This window comes from Mustela lutreola, chromosome 3, assembly GCF_030435805.1.
Source record: "Mustela lutreola isolate mMusLut2 chromosome 3, mMusLut2.pri, whole genome shotgun sequence".
Classification (NCBI taxonomy): domain Eukaryota; kingdom Metazoa; phylum Chordata; class Mammalia; order Carnivora; family Mustelidae; genus Mustela; species Mustela lutreola.
In genome coordinates, this window is record NC_081292.1 from 76587216 (window position 1) to 76605637 (window position 18422).

The 18422-nt window shown below is 37.9% G+C and overlaps 1 protein-coding gene across 4 annotated transcripts in view; it reads left to right on the top strand.

The window, feature by feature from the left end:
• The window catches only part of PLAG1 (PLAG1 zinc finger), a 54059-nt gene extending 35786 nt beyond the window's left edge, over positions 1-18273 (top strand). For 2 of the 4 annotated variants that reach the window (XM_059166416.1, XM_059166415.1), the window contains 3 exons: positions 6227-6325; positions 9496-9854; positions 10384-18273. In XM_059166416.1, the coding sequence (XP_059022399.1) occupies positions 9613-9854; positions 10384-11641 (1500 nt within the window). In that variant the 5' untranslated portion in view covers positions 6227-6325; positions 9496-9612 and the 3' untranslated portion in view covers positions 11642-18273. The remainder of the gene's footprint in view (positions 1-6226; positions 6326-9495; positions 9855-10383) is intronic. The other 2 variants (XM_059166417.1, XM_059166419.1) reach the window with 1 other exon arrangement.
• The last annotated feature ends 149 nt before the right edge of the window (positions 18274-18422 follow it).

Here is an 18422-nt window from a genome sequence, read left to right on the forward strand (position 1 = left end):
CTTCCAAGATTTTGAATATTCCTTTTTCTTTCCTGTAAAACTTCATTGGCTATTTCCAAACGATAAGTCGGAAGGGATGCAGGCTGCATGCGCACAAGGATCTGTGGGACAGAACATGTGAAAGCAGATATGTTCTGAAAATCTGGGCCGATGGAGCGCACCCCAGCTATGTCTCCCTGCCTGTCGGGCCACCTGCAGGCCCCTGCTAGTATGTGTCCACATGTTCCTAGCTTTCAGCACCCCCTGACAGAAACTGGAGGGACCCCCACCCAGGTGGTTGTGATGCTCCCCACGTTTCTCCTCTGCCGTCTGAGCAAACAAACAGCCTCCTCCTACAGGGTTTGTCTTCTGAGCCTGCTTTATGCTGATGTGAAATTGCAGAAACACCAAAACATGTTTACCTGCTGTTCTGATTTCTGAAATCCCTTATCAAGACTATAGTTATGGTCAACAAATATTTATCAAGTGTCTGCTACATGCCAGGATGCTGACCAGGTGCTGGGGGGTGGAAAGATGAATAATCGTCTCCCTGCAGCTGAATTTAGAATCCCCGGGGGTGGGGGAGACAGGTCATCTCAGGGAGAGTGTCACAGTCTGTATTAGAGGTAAAAGGCACCCCAAGGCATAACATTGTGAAGTTCTTTCTCGTTCAAGTTAAATCGGTCTAGGAATGTAATTACCAAATCTCTTCTGACTGGGGTGGCCTGGGCAGTGTATGTATCCTCTGGAGGTGGAGGAGGGAGTGGCCACCCCAACTTGACATTTTTGCCTAGAGTTAATCCTATTTACTCAACTATAGGAATACATAGAGGTGGTGGTTTCCAGAGGTGGTTGTGACCTGCAGGGTTACACGGGCATAGCTTAAGGACAGAGTAATGGCAAATACAGAGCCTTCCCTGGACTGGGCTCTTTTTCATGATACAGCTTAATGCTGCTCAAGATTTTGTGTGTGTGCATGTACACACACACACACACACACACTTATATCTTCTCGTATAGCACAGTGCTAGCCTGTATTTCAAGTGCACTTTATTTTGAGATGGCTTAAAACTAATTCTCTGCATGAGCTTTTGTAACTACATAAAACCTTCTCTCCTCATCACTTTTGTTTGAACATGTGCTGTTTCTGCTTTCCCATTTGCATTTGTAGACAGACACAGTAGGAGTGCTTGGAGAGTTCAAACATGGAACCTAGATGATGCTGTGTTCGTCATTTTAGTAGTATCAGTCAGTTAACCCTAAATGAATGGAGGCATGTGCTCCAGGTGTTTGTGGTCCATCCGTGTGAACATTTTTAGAGTTGATGTCTGGGATTTTTGTTGTCACCCCAGGAATATAAGAAGTCAGTAGTCATAAAAACAGCCCCTCACAATTTGGGAAATAGGCAATTTTCAAATTGGGCTGACCTGTGAATCACTTACTTTATACCTAGCCAGAGCACCAGTATTTTGGAAATGTTTCATACCAAAAAACAAAGCCAAGAAAAGCTCTAAAAGCCATTAAAGTCTTGATAAAGCAATCTTACTTGGTATTCACATATCACTGATTTCTTTGCTCTCTCCCAAGCACCATTGCTTCCCTTGTAAATAGTTCCCCTCACACATCCTGTTTGCAAATACTAAGATCACCCTATGTGATGAAAATGGAAATACTTGATATGCCACCCATGTGTATGTTTTTAGCTTTTTATTTTGACAAGACTAATCTTAGGGGGAAGAATCCTCCATGTACTTTTTTAAAGGAAATGCTGACTTCTAAGTCACGGATCATTAAAAGAGAGGTTTTAAAAGAGAAGAAAAAAATTTTTACTTAACATGACATTTATGTTCTATAAAATAAATAACCAAGAAAATATTTCAGAATTGGAAAACAAACTTTGATTGTCTCTTCCTTCTCTCTGGGTACTCTAGAGAATGTAATAAAACAGCCATACCCAGGCTCAAGGTGGCCCACAAGGAACATCCTAATTGTACAGAGAGAGAACTGATGTTGGGATTTGTGGGTTCCACTTTGGAATCCATTGTTTTTTTCCTGTTGGTTCTTAAAAACAAACAGGTCTGCTTTTTCCCTTCACTTGTCTGTTGGGTTTTATTATTTGTACATTAAGCATACTTTCTACATATGAGTATGGCTAAATTTTATGCTAAGTGTCAAAAGGGGTGTGCTAGAACTACGTTTTAATGAACTGCTCAGAAGTTGTAAACATCGAGTACAGTCATTCAAAACAGGCAGAGTTCTTTTTACTAGTTTTAGTTAACTATGACTTCTATAGGAAAACAAGTACTGTAGTTGTCAGTATTTGGGGTACAAAATGTGTTAATCAGGTACCTACTTAAAGCTTTGGTGGGTCAGGCACAATCCCAGCTCTTTGCCCTGTCTCCTGCTTCTTTCTGTCCTCTTGAGGCATCAGCAGCCCCATCTCACCATCTGACCATCCTGCTGTATCCTTCCTGCTGTGTGTCAGGCATGGGTGCAGGTACCAGGCATATTTTCACTTGAGCAGTTTTTATTAGGAATGGGGACTGGGTCGATATTACCTACTTGTACTGATTCCTTAGCAGCGGACCAGTCTGAGAAGGCTTGTTCTCTGAAGCAAATAATTTTAGACTTTACAACAGTTGCTGCTGTTTTTATCTAAGCCTTTACAAATAGCTGGTAAGTTTCAAAAATACCTTGTTAGTGGCTTAGTTTGTTGGACCAAATTGTATCCATACCATTATTATGTTTTACTTGAACATAGGTACGTATATTCTGTCCTGTGTCTGTTATGGTGATTGAGCAAGCCTATAGTTCATTTTGATGCTGGAAAGCACATGCCCTGCTTTAATTACTTTCATTCATTCAAAATAAATAAATAAGTAAAACTTTACTTTTAGGGGAAAGAGCAATGAATAAATAAAACTGACAGAGATGCTGCCCCAATGCCGCCTACAGTCTGTTTTTAATAGTCTTGCAAGATATACTTCTCTTATTTTCCATTAATAAGGGATTCTACACACCTACAGAAATGGAATGCAGTAAAAATTTCCACATAACATTCCTGATCAAAAAAGTGTGCTGACTATGCCATTGCCCTTACTTCAGTATTGGTCTGCTGTTACCTTGTTAATTTCTTTCACTTCTTATCTGAAGCTCTGTTATGTTTTGTACATGTGAATTAAAGTATTGACTATTGGTAAGTTTCCTTTTGCAAGCTACCTATTTATATGAAAAACATGTTTTAAGCAAATGTTGACATTTTCCGCATTGTTTACTCATGGTGTTTTATGATTAGCATATGGGAGCATAAATAAAGCTTTGAATATCGATGGCATTTGCCCTTAATTATCAAAGTGTGTGTTTGACTTTTAACCTAAATACGAACAAATTATTGATGCAGGTAAGTGTCCTAAGAATTCACAGCTGTTAGATGAGTGACAGAGCTGTGGAATTGCAAGTATAGAAGCAGTACAGGGCTGTTCTTACGCCAACATTGTCATAGGAATTTGTTTAGTAGACCCTCTGATGTATAATTCATTTTTGCTTGTTATGTTTCTGTGTGAGTCACGGTTCTAGAATGTAAAACATAGGATGATGAACATGTATGCATGCACACACACACAGTGTTCCCTTTACTTCCTGTTTTTATGTATGCGAAGTTGCCCTAGAAAATAAATGTGTGTTTCCGTACCAGCAAAAACTGGAAGGGCGTCCGAAGGGTTGTGACTTTCTCAGAGTGAGTTGAAATGGGTATATGGGTATATTGCTTCACAATTATTAGATCGAGGCAAAGAATTTGAATCGTTTGAAAAGCATAATAACTGCTCTTTGACACATAAAAAAGAAAGGTGGGAGAAGACATTTTGTTGTAGACTTTTCAGAAAATAGTAGTTACTTTTTAGAAGTCTTTCTTACTTCTATAAAAAAGAACACAGATCAGTTTAGTTGACATTTTAGTTAGCATTACATAAATGCAAACGGTATATTTTTCAATGTTTATTTTATCAAGCCATATAATAATGAACTCTAACTGGCTCCTGGTTTCCTTTGTTTGGGGAAATAATTAGCAGCCCTTTGAAATTATTGGGTCACTCATAAAAACTCAAAATAGTTAGATTGAAGTTAGGGAAATTAACTGTGACTTTGGAATTATGTTCTGCGATAAAATGAATGAAAATCTTGGCTTTATTTATTGTTTTATTTCAGGCTAAAATATAGGTAATTTTGTAGACTATACTAGTATTTCAAATCAAGATAGAAATTTTAAACTATATTGAAATGCTTCAACTCTAAAGTTTTTATTATAAGTGCCATTGAAGAATAAGCATCACTGAAATTTTTATGAATTATTTGAGATGCAATAAAATTGATTTGGTCAGGAAAAATACAAAAATGTATTGTTTACTAGTCAGCTTCTATATTTGTTTCTGCCCAAATCACTGTCCACTCAGATAGATATGCTAGTTTTTTAACTGTTACATAAATTACTTAAAATTTACTTTGCAAACTGTCTTTATTAAAAGAAGCCAAGTCTTATATTTGTTTCCTTTTGCGGATCATATTGGCAGTTCCAACAGAGAAAATAGACACTGTTCCCTGTTCTTGTCTTTTAAATGTAATATGGGATTTATCCACTTGCGTAATGGTTTGCCCTGTAAGAGTGGAAAAAGGAATTTTTAAGGCTTATGCCCCTTCTTGACCACATACATGCTGTCAGGATAGTCAGCTTCTATGAGCCTCTCACATTAAAATGGCAGTGATGATAAATGCACCCACCTCTCAGGTCCATTGAATTTTCCAGGGAGGCCATAGAGATGAAAACACTCTATACTTGCAAGGTATTTATATTATTAAAATAACACAATACACAAAGCAGGCTTTCATGTTCTTAACTACCCTACCAAAACCTCAGTATGTACCCTGGGCAAGTAAGTATTTACAAAGTTAATTTTATTATTTTACAATTTTGATGTGCGGAATTCAGTTCTTCCATTTATGCATGTCCTGTGCTTTACAAACGAATGGAGCTTTTGCTTTAACTTTTTAAATATCTTTTATGAGTCTGAATTTGTATTTTTCTTGTTTTTTCAACTACGAGAATAATGCTGCTTTCAAATGTACCTCTATTACTTTTGTAATGATGCTTGAATGTTCTCTAGTAAATATTGTATTTACACATCAAATTTTTAAAAGTATGTGAATATTTGATATTAGGAGAAATTAATTAGATTTGTGTTTGGAACATTATGTAAAATTGTTTCCACTTAGCTTGTCATTGGTGAATCCTTTTATTATTGTCCTTTAACCATTTGATTTATATTATCCCCCTCATGCTCTTACAGTCATGAGTTCTGAACATTCAACTTTAAAATATTCAACGCTTATTAACTTCTTTGTGCCCTGTAGTCTCTACAATTGATAATACTATAGTTGTTTTTTATGCCTTTTGACCATTCTTTTCTCATTTACTTGTACAATCAGGAATTATTAACAGATTTTTTTCTCTATGCATGTTCTTAGTTAACTGAAGATCATGCCAATAGGCATTTTTTACAGATATTTTAAGATTTTTTCAACAGTGATCTTTTAAAACCCAATGATGCTTTGTTCCTGATACCTCTGCAGCAAACCCGTATATAATTTCCCTTGCATGGTTTTGAAATCTAAAGAGTGCAGAGTTATTGCTCCATTTTAGCAATCCTTGCAGCATTCTGGGAAATAGATCAGCAGGTGTTGCAGGTAGCAAAAAGTGCAGCTCAGAGATACCCTCCTTGTACAAGTATGTGTCCCGTGGGCAGATGAGGTGCTTACTTCAGGAGTCTGCTCTTTTGATAAGGTTCCAGATGCACTGACTTTGTCTGTTCCATAATATTATTAAATTTAATGAAATTTTGATCAGTTTCATTTAAAGATAGTAACCCTAATATCCATTTCTCTCAGTAGGCAAGTTAGATTTTAAAAAATTAAAAATTGAATTTGGGAAAGAAGCGGGAGTCATTCAGCATCACAAAATGCCATTTATATAGGTAATACTACTTTACTTTTTGTTTCTGCATTCATTTGGTCATGTAAGTGTGCTTAGAACTAATAAAAATTTGCAACTGGTGAAAATTAATGCATGACTTATCAGCAGAGTATGGAATGTAAGCATGTGCCATGAAATTGCAATTCCTTTATCCTTTATTTTCCTTCATTTACATACTGATTCCATTTAGAGTGTAGTCCATTCTTATTCTTTGTTTCACAGATTGGCCAAAATGGGAAGGACTGGATTCCGCTCTCTTCCACGAAGAGTCAATGGGACTGGCTAAGATCAAGGTCTGAGGCTTTTTCCATCTGTCATCAGGTATGTATTGAACAAGAATCACTACAGTTCTCTGCATGTTTCTTTAAAGTATTTGATATGCATATTATGAATGTGGACTTTTACTCAATGTTGAGTTCACAACCTTATATTATCCTGTAGTTTTAAATGCACCTGTAACTAATTTGAGTTCTGTAATATATTGAGATGAAAAGCTATTATTAGCCATGAAAAAATTTCAGCTGGTCTTAGAAAAGTGTAATATTTGAAATCTGCAGTTCTTCATTGCTCAGTATGTACATCCAAAGATAACAGAATTTACTTGTTACTCCATATTATCACCAACTTTAATATAATCAAATGTCTGTATATTGTTTCATGGTGTACTTTCAATACTTTTTTTCATTGACTTAGAAGTTACATTTTTTTCCCCAACTGGAATTCTCTGCCCCTTATGCTTGGAACTCATAATACAACAATGACAAATATGACCAGTCTTTGAAATATTTTCAGATACTCGTTATATACAGGGACTTAGATATTTTGCATTCCGTGCTGATTTTACAGTTGACAAGTTTATCAGCTCATTTCCCACAGTGTTCTAAATAGGTGCATAAAAGCATCATGTTAGGAAATCAAAAAGTCAAAATTACTGGGTATTTTCCTGTCTTGGCAGAGTGCTTTCTGCCAATTTACAGTGCCATTGCTCGTCACAGCAGAATAGTTCTGGGAGAGCTAGAGAAACTGTCTCTTGAAGAGAATGTAACAGGAAAAGAACAAGTCCCTGAGAGTTAGGAAATCTAAAACTGGGGAGCATATTGTGTTAGCATTAGTAATGTCAGTTGTGTTAACTGTGTTAATGTCACTTTTAAACTGCAGAGGAGATTTAGACAATTCGCACAGCTTGAAGGGAAGGCCTTGTCTGTGTCTCCCTACTGATAAAGAAAGGGTACACAAAGAAGACACTGGTTAACTTAACCTACAAGCCTTCCATTTCAATCAAGTGAGTGGATAACAGCCCTATTTTGCCTGTTTCGTGACAGCCTCTACGTTAAAACACAGAGGGATGCACTGTAATATACACTTAGTTTTATAGAAGTTAGGTTAAACAGAGAGCCCCTGCAAAAGTGTAACTGGAGGGACGCCTGGGTGGCTCAGTTGGTTAAGCAGCTGCCTTCGGCTCAGGTCATGATCCCAGCGTTCTGGGATCGAGTCCCGCATCGGGCTCCTTGCTCGGCAGGGAGCCTGCTTCTCCCTCTGCCTCTGCCTGCCATTCTGCCTGCCTGTGCTCGCTCTCTCCCCTGCTCTCTCTCTGATAAATAAATAAAATCTTTAAAAAAAAAAAAAAAGTGTAACTGGAATTGGCAGGACTCAGCAGGACACATCTATCTCTTTTTTTTTTGTATTTTTTATAAACATATATTTTTATCCCCAGGGGTACAGGTCTGTGAATCACCAGGTTTACACACTTCACAGCACTCACCAAAGCACATACCCTCCCCAATGTCCATAATCCCACCCCCTTCTCCCAAACCCCCTCCCCCCAGCAACCCTCAGTTTGTTTTGTGAGATTAAGAGTCACTTAGACACATCTATCTCTTAAAGGCAAACTAGGGTCAGTCCGATGCCAAAACAAGGGCTATAAAGAGACTGGTTTTTGTTTGTTTCTAAGTAAATAATAGGTGGAAAAGTCCAACTGAGTAGTGGTTGATTAAACATCATTTAGCCACATGCAGTTTTCACTTCAAAAAGAAGATCTTTTTCGGGGCGCCTGGGTGGCTCAGTGGGTTAAGCCACTGCCTTCGGCTCTGGTCATGATCTCAGGGTCCTGGGATTGAGTCCCGCATCAGGCTCTCTGCTCGGTGGGGAGCCTGCTTCCTCCTCTCTCTCTCTCTGCCTGCCTCTCTGCCTACTTGTGATCTCTCTCTGTCAAATAAATAAATAAAATCTTAAAAAAAAAAAAAAAAACAGATCTTTTTCAAGAGAGGCTGTAGGTCTCCTCATTTCTGTGTCTCTTAGAAGTACTTTGCCAGATTGGCAGTCATGAAACTTGAGTCTCTTTAACTCTTTTGTATCAGGTGGATCTTTGGGGAGGTGGTTTCTCACTCTTAGAAATACAGTTAATAATATTTATTATCTCTTGTCCATGAATTTCCAAAGGTTCCCATCAATTCAAACATTTCTGTGTAAGTAGACATGCTCTTTGCCATGTGATCCGTACATGTCCTTCTTCCTCAGAGCAGCCATAGTGCATTGAAGCTCTTATACACCTTTTTACCTGAAATGCCTCCGTAATGCTGCGTCCTCGCACAGGTATTGGGCTCCAAGCCAAAAGTCACACTGGTGTACTGCACATGGGTTACAGGTGTGCCCAAGACTGATATCCTCAGCTCTTCGGGAGGCCTGAGGACTCTGGCTCATGCACTAACCTCAGTGTGCCCAGTGAACAGAATCATTTTTTGTGATGTGCAAAAAGGTGAAGAAACTTACCCTGACCAAATCTTTTTCCCCCAAGTGATAAGGAACCATGATCCTCACCTCAAATAACTTCACAAGGTGTTACCATTTCAAGAATGTGCATTGTTACGAAAAGAAGTCATTTCCACTCTTGACTCAGAAATCCCTCTGTGTGTGCTAACACTGGTATCAAGAGCAAATTTCCACTCTGGATGGTGCCTTCAACTCTTTCAGGCCTCCCGTGGCTGCATTAAACACTTCTTCCTTGGACTGAATGGTTCACAGGGTGCCTAAAAGAGTTTCTAGTCGCTTCTCTGTATTTCTCTATAACACAGAGTCCAATTAGAGTTTACTTACACAAGTTAAGATGGTTTTTCAACCTTAAAATATTTGCAGAAACATTTTTCTGTTTTTAGTCAGATTTCTGTTGTCTAATCTTACCTTGTCGAAATTGAAGCTTCATAGTGCCACTTTGAGTGTCATGTTTTATGCTTCCTGAGAGTTCCTGCGATCACTACTGCCTTCCCTAAGTACGACATTTGTCAGGTGGAATTTCTGGGGGTGTGTGAACTGTTCATTCTGAGCAATGCGTTAATATGTATTTTGGCAAATGTAAAGAGACCTACAGATATTACATTAGACCAGCTGAATCCATTTTATGGTTTCTTTTTGAATTCAAAAGCATCACATAACAAATAAAAATTTTAAAAATTAAATTTAGTTACAAACTAGTTGTTTCTTATTTTTTTTTCCAGTCCCTTTTTGCTTTCTTTTACGACCACATGAAACTTGAGAAGCCACCTAAAGCTAAATCATTTAGTGGAGTTGGGCAGTTCCCAAGTGTCCAACAAGAAGGCCTGCTTTAGGCTGCGATGGCCACTGTCATTCCTGGTGATTTGTCAGAAGTAAGAGATACCCAGAAAGTCCCTTCAGGGAAACGTAAGCGTGGTGAAACCAAACCAAGAAAAAACTTTCCTTGCCAACTGTGTGACAAGGCCTTTAACAGTGTTGAGAAATTAAAGGTTCACTCCTACTCTCACACAGGAGAGAGGCCCTACAAGTGCATACAACAAGACTGCACCAAGGCCTTTGTTTCTAAGTACAAATTACAAAGGTATTAAACTCTATTTGTCTTTCAGATTATATTTTCTATTATGTTGGCCATGTGAAGCCGTTGTAAACGTATATATATGTGTATACACATTCTTGAGCTGCTTTGCAGAGAGGAAATGTTAACGTAGATTAGATGTTGGCTAGCTTTAGTATGCTAAGTCACATACTTTGATGTGTTAGTGTCTTTGGATTTTTTTTTTTTTTTAATGAAATGCTTATTAAGAGTAGAATTTCCGTTTGTGCAAAGAGATTACAAGGAGAGGGTATGGACGTTTACGTGAGTATGTTCAGCCTCACTCACTGGCTTTTGTAGTAATAGCTACGAACCAGAGAATCCTGAAGTGGCAACTTCAGCGGCTCGAGTTCTGCAGTGTTTAGGGGTATTGACTGTCCTTGTAGCGCATGTTAAGTTAAAGCGTGTCCGTTAGCAGGGAGCCAGCCGGTTTTAGCATAGCAGCTTAGCTTCCATTTGAAAAGTGACTCCCTGCCATTTGTGTCATGATACTGACAGAATATGTCTGTGTTTCAAGGCACATGGCTACCCATTCTCCTGAGAAAACCCACAAGTGTAATTATTGTGAGAAAATGTTTCACCGGAAAGATCACCTGAAGAATCACCTCCATACGCATGACCCCAACAAAGAGACGTTTAAGTGTGAAGAGTGTGGCAAGAACTACAACACCAAGCTCGGCTTTAAGCGTCACCTGGCCTTGCATGCCGCGACGAGCGGCGACCTCACCTGCAAGGTCTGCCTGCAGACTTTCGAGAGCACGGGAGTGCTGCTGGAGCACCTTAAATCACACGCTGGCAAGTCGTCCGGCGGGGTGAAAGAGAAAAAGCACCAGTGCGAGCATTGCGATCGCCGCTTCTACACCCGGAAGGATGTCCGGAGACACATGGTGGTGCACACGGGAAGGAAGGACTTCCTCTGTCAGTATTGTGCACAGAGATTTGGGCGGAAGGATCACCTGACTCGACACATGAAGAAGAGTCACAATCAAGAACTTCTGAAAGTCAAAACCGAACCGGTGGACTTTCTGGATCCATTCACCTGCAACGTTTCTGTGCCTATAAAAGATGAGCTCCTCCCGGTGATGTCCTTACCTTCCAGCGAACTGTTGTCAAAGCCATTCACAAACACTCTGCAGTTAAACCTCTATAACACTCCATTTCAGTCCATGCAGAGCTCGGGACCTGCCCACCAAATGATCACGACTTTACCTTTGGGAATGACGTGCCCAATAGAGATGGACACTGTCCATCCTTCTCACCACCTTTCTTTCAAATACCCATTCAGTTCTACCTCATATGCCATTTCTATTCCTGAAAAAGAACAGCCACTAAAGGGGGAGATTGAGAGTTATTTGATGGAGCTGCAAGGTGGCGGGCCTTCCTCATCCCAGGATTCCCAAGCATCATCATCTAAACTAGGGTTGGATCCTCAAGTCGGGTCCCTGGATGATGGTGCAGGGGACCTCTCCCTGTCAAAAAGCTCTATTTCTATCAGTGACCCCCTAAATACGCCTGCCTTGGATTTTTCCCAGTTGTTTAATTTCATACCCCTCAATGGCCCTCCCTATAATCCTATCTCAGTGGGGAGCCTGGGAATGAGCTATTCCCAAGAGGAAGCACATTCTTCTGTGTCTCAGCTGCCCCCGCAGACACAGGATCTTCAGGATCCTGCAAACACTCTAGGTCTCGGCTCCCTGCACTCCCTGTCAGCAGCGTTCACCAGTAGTTTCAGCACCAGCACCACACTGCCACGTTTCCATCAAGCTTTTCAGTAGGCGTCCCAGACGTGGACTGATCACAGAAACCTATGTGTAGCCCTGCCTTAGAGGACCATTTTTATTTTAGTGCCTACTTTAAAACCGCATAAAAACTTCTGCTCTTGTACAGTACCAATTTTCATTAAGCCAGTATGCAATAGAAACAAGCTTTATAAATGAGCTTTGGAACCATTTGCGTTCAGTTATGTTTACCTGGGTATTTTGTCCACACTCACTGCCAATTGTCATATTTTAAGATGCTTTTTCCTCTAGGAAAGCCATTATTAGCAGTAAAGTCTTACCAGTCCCACATTCAAATTGCTTTGAGATCTTAAAATTTTCAGTTCTGTTCAATAACAGTGGCTCTAGCTTTTGACATTTGTCTCATTAAAGAAGTTTGCAACAGAATGTACATTTTCTAAAATGTATATGAATAACCTGAGAGTTTTTACATTTTTACTGCTCTCTAAATGGATTCATAAGCAAATGTTTTCAGATGAATTCAGAATCCAGTCTGGGGAGATAATAGATGTTTCTTAGATATACCATAATTTCAGGTCAGTATATTTTGAAGACTTTGCTGTTGTCTGGCTCAAATATTTGCTGTCTATATTATGCACATACGAGGAAAACAAAACCTAAACACAAAGCACCAGTATTTATAGCAAAAAAGAGACTCCTGGTGAGGTGACACGCATTCCATGTTACTCCGTAGTTGGCCTTAAACTTGTATGCAGGATGTTTTGCCACATTGCAAAGTCACTCTTTCCAGTTTAATAGTGCTCATTGTGTTAGAGCATCCGAGTCTTCAGAGTCAGTGTATGGCTAGATCTCTTTAATCATTTCCGCCTTTCATGGCCAAAGGGTGGGTCAGGTGCATCCAGCAATTCTGTTTTAGTTGTCAGTCCACAGTTCAGAATCGAAAGCCATTGTGGAACCACAGATGTCAGGGGTGTTTATCCCAGAGTAGACTGTCTCTTCTTCTGTGGTGTGATAGTCTCCTACGAAGATAGATGTGAAGCCCTTGGTTCTTGGGAACTTGTCTAGGGACCCTGTCCCTTGTTGCCAGGGTTGGAAACTAGACTCTTGAGGAGTAAAGGAAAAGCATATTGCTCACATCAATTCTTGCTGAATTTAATACAGTTTTCTTTCCCATAAGAGCCAAAAGCAGAAAACAAAACAGCCCTACCCCCCATGGTATCTTTCTTATTCAGTGTTGATTTATCTTTCCTTGCTATTTTCAGATGGAGACTTTAAAATTAAATGCATTAGAAAGCTATTGGAGGAATGACCACAAAGTTTTAAGCAACTAAAAATATATACAGTAAAACCCTACTTTTACACGTCTCTGCGAAATTGGGGGAGAGCTGCGAATCCGTTAAATTTCTAGAGGGGGGAGAAAACTAAAGCAGAATAAGCACTGTCTTAGGTAATGTGAAAGTAACAATTAAGAATATTGTGTTCACTGAATAAAGTAGTTATTGTGGGCTTTCCTCATATTAGACAACCACCATAACCTTTTTGAAGGTCAAATTATACTTTTCTAAATATTGGTTGGGACATCAGCCTACGAAACATATCTATTAAGCACTTATTTGGGGACCCTGTCTTTTGGGGTGGGTAGGAAGGGGAAGGTTTATAAAAGAGTATATATCTCTTAAAAAAAAGGAAAAAAAAAAAAGAAAAAATATTTGAGCACTCATTAGCCCTATACAGAAGCTTCTTTTTTCATTTATAGGGCCAATTATCACTGCAGATTGTGATGTTTACCAAGAATTTCTAAAAATGAGTGCAGATTACTGAATATAATACATTATTTAAAATATTTGGGAGTAGTATAATTTGTGGATAAATGTAAATTGTAATAATGTAAATGGGGGTTTCACTATATATATTATACACACACACACACACACACACACACATATCGCACTTCATAGAATCAGAGTTGCTCTCTTAAGGGAGCTTTGGCTCCTGATATTTTATCATGCTCCTATTTTTTTTTTTAATTCTAGGAGCAGTAGTTTTTATACTTATGTATTTAAATTTTATTATAAAAAATACATTTTATTAAAAAAAGTGTGTTCCAAAGGCATTAAAATTATATATGTTTTAATAAGGAAATACATTTAAAATTTTTCAAACTGCTCCTAAGCTTTTGATTAGGAGAATATTTGCTCTGAAAGTAGACTTTTAGCTCTGCTTTATTACTGCTTCCTTTAGTTTCTATGAAACAGATTGCTTACTTAAATCATTAGTTGAATGATTAGTGTTCAATATTGCTTTAATCACCATTTAAAAAAAAAGGAAAAAAATTGGTGACAGAGCACAAATAAATAGAAAATGTACTTTTACACAGAAGTCACAAATACAAGTGTGGAAGCACTACTTTGTCTAAAATTTGCTTAAGGAAAAGTCAAATTAATGACCTGAGACGTTGGCCTTAGCAGGCTGTATTTCACTGCTAATAAACAACTAAAAAAGGGAGTACCAGGATTTATTCAGTAAGACATTTTGGAAATGGGGAATGGCGCCATATATATATATGTATATTTTTAACCTAATTCTCGCCCTGCATGGAATTCAAATACATGGAGGCATGTCTTTTAGAGCACCAGGGCGAACATTGTAGTCTTAATTTTCATGTGAACACCTCTTTGCCTGTTGCCACCTCATAGACTTGAGACACATGCGAGGAAGAGGGAATTCAGCTTGTGTTTTTCACATTGACTATACTGGTCACTAAACCCTTTCTGAGATTATTTCTGTTAAACATGAGGCAGATTCATTTATTTTAATTGCGCAGTGATTTAACAAGGATATAACTCAGAACTGGCTCTTTTTTTTCTAGAAAAAAAAATTGACATTTGTTTTTACATCAACTGGATGTGATTAAAAATAATTACTGCCAATGCTGTTTTCATTCTCCCCATGGCCAGAATCATCATCTTTGAAATTTCTAATAGTGCCTTCACTTGCTTAAAAAAAAAAAAAGGGATTATCATTAAGTAAAAATATTTCAGTTTAGAATTTGGACCTCAGACAAGATATTGAACCTCATTCAGTTTGAACTTCCACACGTGTGTACGAATTCAATCACCAGACACAGAAGCATGAGTGTGGAAGGGTCTCAGCACTGTAAGCAATATTATCCGCTGATGTATGCAAATATCATCTTTATAGTTACTGGTCACTGTTAAAACTCACATTTTAAAAGCTATTACCAAGTACAGTTTTCAGAAACTTAAGTTGTCCTGGCTGATCACACACCACTCTTTGTGCGACTTTTTAATTTCACTTAGTGTTTTTTCCAAGCTATGTATTTTTGCCTATTTGTTGCTTGTGCTTTATTATTCTTAGTCATTTGTGGAATATAGTGATATATTGTGTTAATTTGGACAGTAGCGGTTTTTAAAAACCATATACTGACTGAAACATGAGCCAGAGCTGATTGCTTTATTAAGCTAATAATGAATGTTAAAGAGTACATATTTCAGGATCATTCATCTAGTAAGCAATACACATATATAGGCCAATATTTTTTTAAAAAATAGAGCTTGGTCAACCTCTATACTACACATATTACAAGATATAGCACTTTCAAAACGAATCTAAACCTTTACAGAAACTTTCTTATAGGTTATGCCTTTTATTTTAAGACCTATTATAATTTGTTTCAAGTGCCATTAGATGATATATATGTAGGCCTTTGATATATAATGCTTTGTGTTCAAAAATGGTAGATGTATTTTAAACAGGTACATTTTTACAGTGTTTTCTTATCAATTTGCTATATTGCACAGAATCAGTGTGTGTCTTTTCATAAGGTTTTACAATGGTTTATTTTTTTACAAGGTTTACGTGTTTCAAAACACACTGTCTTCCCAGTTTGTAAATTAAAAAATACCAGTTCACCCAAGTTGCTTCTAGCCTACTGAGATCCATGTGACATTGGAGGAGGTCTTTTAAATGTCGAGTATTCCTCATTAGCAATAGCGGACTGTTATCTCTGCCAAATAGTGCCTAAGTTGACCTTGTCTTATTTGTTCTCACACTGTGTCAGCAGCCGTGTCTACAGCACAGATAGTCTGTTGTGATTCCATAGATCCATGAAAGTCGCCTTGTGTAGTTCTGTGCTAGAAACCCATACGGAGTGCCTTTTGGATCACATAAACTGGTAACACCTGCGTTGGTAAAGGCACACACAGATCATCACCCTTAGGCCCTTCTCCGTTACCAACCCTTTGAGGATGGAAAGGCAGTGTCTTTTGATAAGTTTATCTTGCTCTAGAAATGACGGAACTATTGCTAATGTTTGAAACACTTCCTTGTATAAGCTTCAGTGGTACAGATGAACCAGAATGAATGTTTATCTTCTCAGAAACACTCCTTCAATATTATGTTGGATCATGCTGCTAATGTAACTTGGGATACAACTCTTCATGGTGCTACAAACGTCTCTGTCTTGTTCAGTCGTATTTTTTTAGCCATAGGAAAAAAAGGACTCCATTAGGCGTAAAGGTGTACAATATATTTTTATACTGTGACTTAATCTGTCATTAACAGACTTTTAACACCACCCACCACAATGTATTCACGTGCACTTGCAAAAGGAAATCTTGGACGTGCAAATGTTATCAGAACAAACCCAGCTTTTGTCCACAAGGTGACTCTAACTCAGAATGAAAAGTGGGCTTTGTAATATGGTGTGGAGTGAAGAACATGCTGTATGTTACTAACAGCCCGTTGAATTTAACAAAAACTGGGAATCCATTAGGAAATGGATTGCATCATGCCTGAACATAAGCTGGACTGCTGAAATTGTATTTTTAGCTGACGAAAAAGTGTTTGGACTAGTACTCTAAAAAACGTTTGAATGATAAAGTTTTGAGTCAAAATAGAAAAGAAAAATCTGCATTCCAGGCTGAATTTTGTATATTTTTATTGCATTTTAAATCGCTCTTCTGTGATATTGGGAGATCAAGTGGCTTATCATGTATATCATGTACTTAAAATGTATTCACAAACTACTGTTGTATTTGTATAAAATATAGACAAAGATCGTATTTTTTGTGTGTGTATAAGCTCTGTAAAATAGCAATCACATTCTGAAGCTGCAGTGATTCTACATTTTCAACATCCACATCCAAAGAAGCAGGCTATTTATTGTCCAGTTACCTAGATATAAAATATTAATTTGCTGCTAACGAAACAATAGTACTGCAGCTTCTTGTGGCCTACAGTGTTATGTTTGCTGTAAGAAAAAGATATGTGAACTCCACAAAATATATGAATAAAATTATAGAATGGCTTTAGATAATGTAGATCTTCCTGAAATTTTAATAGATGATACATTTCTATTGGGTATAACTTTTTCTTTTCACTTTGAATTTTAAATATCTTCTCATTGGGTAAATATACAATTCTAATAGCTGACTCGAGGACAATACTTTGTTGTTGAAACGAAATGTAAAATTCCAGGGTGTCTTTGTTTTATTTTAAAACTTATGTACTTTAAAGGAAGGATAGAAACTAAATAAAAAAAGTCAAAAGTGTAATCCAGATGAGCATCCAAAAAAGAACTCCACAAAAGGAATTAGAATGTATAAATCAATAAGGTCTCTTGTTCGTGTGAGAAAAGATTGGCATTATGCATTCCTTTAACACCTGCTGTCTGCTGGTACTATCAATTATCCTTTTGGAGGTTTCCTTTGGGCTCTTTGTCTAAAATGTTGCTGAAAACCCTCCCTTGGCAGCTCTCTGGACCAAAGCACACACACCACTTCTAAGGCTCATCAGTGAAACAGGAATGCAGAGAGCTACATTATCTGACGATTCAGTTAATAATCTGAGCAGGAATCAGCTGTAGAAAACATGTTTTATGTATCTGATAGCCTCTTTCAGAGGGATAGAAAAATTCCCTCTTTACCTTTGGCTTTCCTGTTTCAAGGCTCTCCCACTTTCAGAGAGAAAAAGACTGAAGAGCAATTTGCAGTGTCAGCAGTCCCTCTTTTCACCAGCTTGCTTCCGGAAAATCAAAAAGCATGGCTTTGTTAATTCTTAACACTAAATACATTTTTATTTAAATTCATGCATTTGAAATATTTCAAGGACTAGTTATCAAAACATGATGCTTTTCTTAGTTAAAATACTTTGAAAAAGTACATTTAGGATTAATTCACTTAAGGCATAATCTCCCTTATGGAAAAGTAATTTGAAAAGTAGTTTGCACATTTTTCATTTGTGTCACTCTTAAGAAGTTCATACCAATGGTTTACATTGAGGGAAGATGGAATTTCAAGTCTGACTATACATAGCTTGACTTTGGCTGTCACTCTTCCTTAATCAGGCATTTCTTCAGCAAAAGGCATCACTTTGTGCTAAGTCCTAGGGGTATTACAAAGAAATCAGCTTTATAAAAAAGGTTTTCTGATCAGGCATCTAAGTGATAATGGCAGCGTCACTGCAACTGCTGGAAAGCCTAAATACCATATTGAGCCATACCCAGTTATCCTTTTTTGCAGATCAAAAATGGTCAAATATTGGGAGTTTCAGCCTAACTAAAACAAACGATAAAACCCAGAATGTCTTGACTTCACCTGCATTCTATTCAACACAGAGGTCAATAATAAATTTTTCTACTCTGAAGATGTTTGACTCTTGGCTAGTGTGATGGTTAATTTTGTGCGTCAACTTGGCTAGGCTGGGGTACCCAGACAAAATGTTGCTGCGGAGGTGTTCTTTTTAGACGTGCTTAACATTTGTAATCTATTGACTTTATGGGGTGCCTGGATGGCTC